This window comes from Oncorhynchus nerka, linkage group LG14 (assembly GCF_034236695.1).
Source record: "Oncorhynchus nerka isolate Pitt River linkage group LG14, Oner_Uvic_2.0, whole genome shotgun sequence".
Taxonomy (NCBI): domain Eukaryota; kingdom Metazoa; phylum Chordata; class Actinopteri; order Salmoniformes; family Salmonidae; genus Oncorhynchus; species Oncorhynchus nerka.
In genome coordinates this window covers 77,057,228-77,061,328 of record NC_088409.1, presented here as the reverse complement: position 1 = coordinate 77,061,328, position 4,101 = coordinate 77,057,228, and the positions used below count along the sequence as shown (strand labels likewise).

At 40.4% G+C, this 4,101-nt stretch overlaps 1 protein-coding gene across 1 annotated transcript; it reads right to left on the bottom strand.

Moving 5' to 3' along the window:
* Window positions 1–254: 254 nt before the first annotated feature.
* LOC115141922 (collagenase 3-like) lies at window positions 255–3,795 on the bottom strand. The gene is made up of 10 exons (XM_029681318.1): window positions 3,676–3,795; window positions 3,077–3,321; window positions 2,717–2,865; window positions 2,339–2,464; window positions 2,095–2,250; window positions 1,859–1,979; window positions 1,624–1,757; window positions 1,293–1,452; window positions 935–1,038; window positions 255–822 (listed from the first exon to the last, which is right to left on the bottom strand). The coding sequence occupies exons 1-10, from the start codon at window positions 3,772–3,774 to the stop codon at window positions 722–724; spliced, it is 1,395 nt and encodes a 464-aa protein (XP_029537178.1). The 5' UTR covers window positions 3,775–3,795; the 3' UTR covers window positions 255–721.
* Window positions 3,796–4,101: the final 306 nt, after the last annotated feature.

Below are 4,101 nucleotides of genomic sequence, written 5' to 3'. Positions count from 1 at the left end.
GCCAAAATAAGCACCCAGTGTAGAATGTGGTCCCAAAAATCCCCATCTCTTCCCATCCCTGTCTCCATTTCCCTCCATCTCTTACCAAATGTACCATCTCTTCCCACCTCTCTCACCATTCTTTTCCAAACTGGGAAACATCAACAGCTGTATTTTGTCTTGTTCCAGAAAACTCTTATTTTGAGCATGATGTAGGCCTACGCATAAATCTTACAATGTTTGCAAATAAAAAAACTCATACAATACCATTTGTACTCATCATTTTATTCATAAAAATGTGTCATTAAGTCAATAAATTAAATAGTAAAAACATTCAGTCTATAAAATGCATTAGCTCATACTCGAGATTTTATTTCCTTGACTGCCACCTGTTGGTGGATCTGAAACACAACAATCCAATTTAATTTGCTGGAATCAATATTATTGTAACCTCCCCAAGTAACATTTCTATCTAGAGAGAGATGCAATTACAGTATTATACAGTGTAACAGAGTGATTTCTATTTCAATATTACAACAAGTGATGTGAATATTGTGCCACCATAAATCAAGACCCTGTATAATGGTTTCTGCATTAGTTCTAGGCATAAGCCATCCATTTTACATAACATTTTCCAGCATCCTTTGAGATGAGTTAGAAATAACAATGACAAGCAGGTGTCCAGCACAAATTACCTATTGGTACGTTTCCCATAACATAACAGTAGTTCTCCACCAGTGGATCAGCAGTTGAGAAAGGAGTTTGTCCTAACAATCTGAATGACCTTCCGTGCACTGTAGCTGTATTCAAACTGTGTGTGTTCATGGAAGAAATGCAAATATCCTGCAAGGAGAAAGAAGGGTGAATATGTTAGAGCTATTTATTATATATTCAAAGCAAATGCAATGGAAACTTCATAATAAAAATAATATTACAATGTATGATATTGATATACCATATTGATATACAGCAGCATCCACCTCCTCTGCCATTCCAGGGAAATCCATCTCAATAGATCTTGGGAAGCCGCTGTCCATTGTGTTAGTCTTCTCATTATAACTGTCAATAAAACACAACCAAGACTATAACCTGTAATGATCTCTCAACCAGACCAGACCAGGCTAGACCAGACCAGACCAGACAAGACCAGTCCAGACCAGTCCAGACTAGACCCATGCCAGACCAGTCCAGACCAGACCAGACCAGTCCAGACCAGACTAGACCCATGCCAGACCAGTCCAGACCAGGCTAGACCAGTCCAGACCAGACTAGACCCATGCCAGACCAGTCCAGACTAGACCCTACTGTCCTACCTCCAGTAATGTTCCTCAGAGAACAACAGTGTCTTGCCGGTGTCTGGGATGTACACAGCAGCATCCACCGTCCGCACGGTCTTGGGGAGTCCCAGTTTATGGATGTATTTGGGGTAGCCCTCCACCAGGTTATAGCCATTCAGAGCCCACATTTTAATACCTGGAAAAATATGAAAATTTGTCAACAAAATTAACCTATGCCTCTATAGCGACATCAACTTTATTAGATATCTACCGCATACATGACATAAATGAGCAAAGCAGAATTGTAGTTGTATATTCAGGATGACAGAGGACTATGTCAGAACAGTGTTGCCAGCATTAAATTTACCACTGAATATGAAGACCATGTCTTTCTCAGGGTACTCATAGGCAGCATCCACTTTGTTGGGGAGAGAGGGCCAGGTGGATTTGATCAGGGTTTGCTCAGGCTCTGCAAACTGGGGATGGAGACGCCAGTAAAACCTGCCATCAAATAGAATACATCAACACACATTAATTTTGTCCATTATAAGCTAATAGTTTATGCAGAAATGTTTTTTTCAATGAATAGACACACTCCCTACCTGTCTTTGAATATGATTGTTTCTCCTCTGAGCTCAGTAACAGCATCAAAACTCAACATGGGGTCACATTTGTTTGGGGCATCTGGCTTCGGCTTCACTTTCCTGTGCCTGGGGTTCGGGCCTATAGGATTGAACGACATAATGAACATTTTACAATATGACACAAGTGTATGGAATTATATTAATTATTTCATTTTCTGTCTACTTCTGTTTGGGTTAATAACAGGAACACTGACCATAAAGAGCTTGAATGCCGGTGATATCATCTTCAGACAGTGGGTAACCCTGGCTATAGGAGTAGACTGGGTACATCAGAGCTCCAGGATCAGTAGAATGGGACAAGCCAAGGGCATGGCCAAACTCATGGGTGGCCACCAGGAAAAGGTTGTAGGCTACAAGGGAGGCAATATGTTTTTAAATAATCAGTGATTACATGTCATACATTTACCTGATCCCCACATAAATGGACAAAATATTTACCGTCTGAGTCTTTTGACCAATGTTCATCTTCATCAAAGTGTGTGTCTCCTCCAATGTCTCTGCCAGGGGGATAAGCATGGGCTAAGAGACCGTCAGGGCCGTCAAAAGGGTTGAAGTCTCCATGTTCTAAAGACAAGGAAAGGGCCGGGAGAAAATTATGTTTGAGGATGGTTTCAGTAAGTGTTCCCAGCATGCCAGCATTCAGTTAATTTCTTCTATGACGAGGTCTTGCACAACTCTAAACAAGGACCACTGAATGTTTAACAAAACTACAGTAAAATGATCAAACTAATCAAGATATTCTCCAAACATTCTGTATGTATAGTCTTACTGAGAAAAATGTATCAACTGTAGGCAAGAATAAAGAAATGGGTCTACCTTTTGTCCCAAATAAAATCATGATGTCAGCCTTCCCCTCATGCAGTTTCTTGAAGGTCAGAGGAGTGACGTCAGCCCAGATGCTGAAGGCGTTACGGATAGCTCTGTCCACATCAGCCTTCTTCAGATCAGGAGTATAATTCACTATTCTGAATAACCATTCAATGAGAGGAACCATATCTTCATTCAAAAGAGACTTGACAAGTTTTATTTAAAGAAATGAAAGATGATAATATCCATTGAATCCAAGGTCATGTGGTGTATGTGGATTACATTAACATTATTACACCAATACCATCAATAATTAACAAATTAGGGTTATGAGACACTATATCACTCAGAGTGTTTGAGAAGCCTCACCTGAAGGTCACAATGGTGTTCTGCCATTTGAGGTGTCGGGGGAAGTGGTTGTATTCCCCCACGTCAGGGACACCACACCTGGCCATGCTCATCAGCTCCTGGGTGTTAGCGTCCAGGCTCCCCGTCACCTGGAGGTTGAAGAAGGACTGCATCTCCCTGATCTTAGCCTGCATGGCGTCTGAAGACCTGTCAGTCTTTGTTCCCTGAAGTCCAGCTCGAAGGTTGTAGAACCTGCGGAGGTATTTCTGAAGAGGAAAGCAATAGCATAAGTTAACAGCTTCATGATATGTAGCTGTTTAAGCATAGTCATATGGAATGGATGTAATAAAAGCTAGTGGCAATGTAAGGAGCAAATTCACAAATGAAACAGGTTCAATTTGAGAGGTTATAGTATTTCAACATCTTCTGGCATTGTCTAATTAACCATTTTCTTTAAATAAAACAATGATACTTTTGTTTATACTATAAATGATTGCATTCATCCTTACTTAGAGTATAAGGATAACTGTTAAAGCAATAATAAAAACATAAATATTCAGTGAACCAAACAGACATTGATAAACAAAAGGACATCAGACCCACAGCTTTAGTTTTCTTACCTCGGCTAATAGCCACTTTTTAGTCTCCTCCAGTGATGATAGAGGCATAGCAAATGACTGAGCAACCACTACAAGGAGCAGTAAATCTGTGATTTCCATCTTGTCTTGTCTTGGTGGCGTCCAGCTCAGTGACTGACTGGGGTCCAGGAGCCAAGACTGTATTTATACTGTGTGTTTTAGTGTTTTTTCTAAGTGTGTGTGATTCATGTAAAAGTACCTGGCCACTTCCTCCTCAAAGACTGGCTGAAACTGCTGGTAGGTCAGAAAATGGAGTGCTTGTGGTTTAGTAAACTGCTTTGAACACACCCGAATATGCAGTGATGTCACATTGTTTTTGCCAAATGTTCATGACAATTTCTTTTTGTCAATGATAACATATGGCAAGTTACCAGTCTCATAACTTTTGTGTTACTATTTTATGTTCTT

Excerpts from the sequence above, each read along its gene's own strand:
- LOC115141922 (XM_029681318.1), bottom strand. The coding sequence starts at position 3,774 with ATGGAAATCACAGATTTACTGCTCCTTGTAGTGGTTGCTCAGTCATTT. Across the intron at positions 2,465-2,716 it reads GATTTTATTTGGGACAAAAG|AACATGGAGACTTCAACCCT; the intron begins GTAGACCCATTT and ends CCTTGTCTTTAG. Across the intron at positions 1,980-2,094 it reads CGGCATTCAAGCTCTTTATG|GCCCGAACCCCAGGCACAGG; the intron begins GTCAGTGTTCCT and ends TCAATCCTATAG.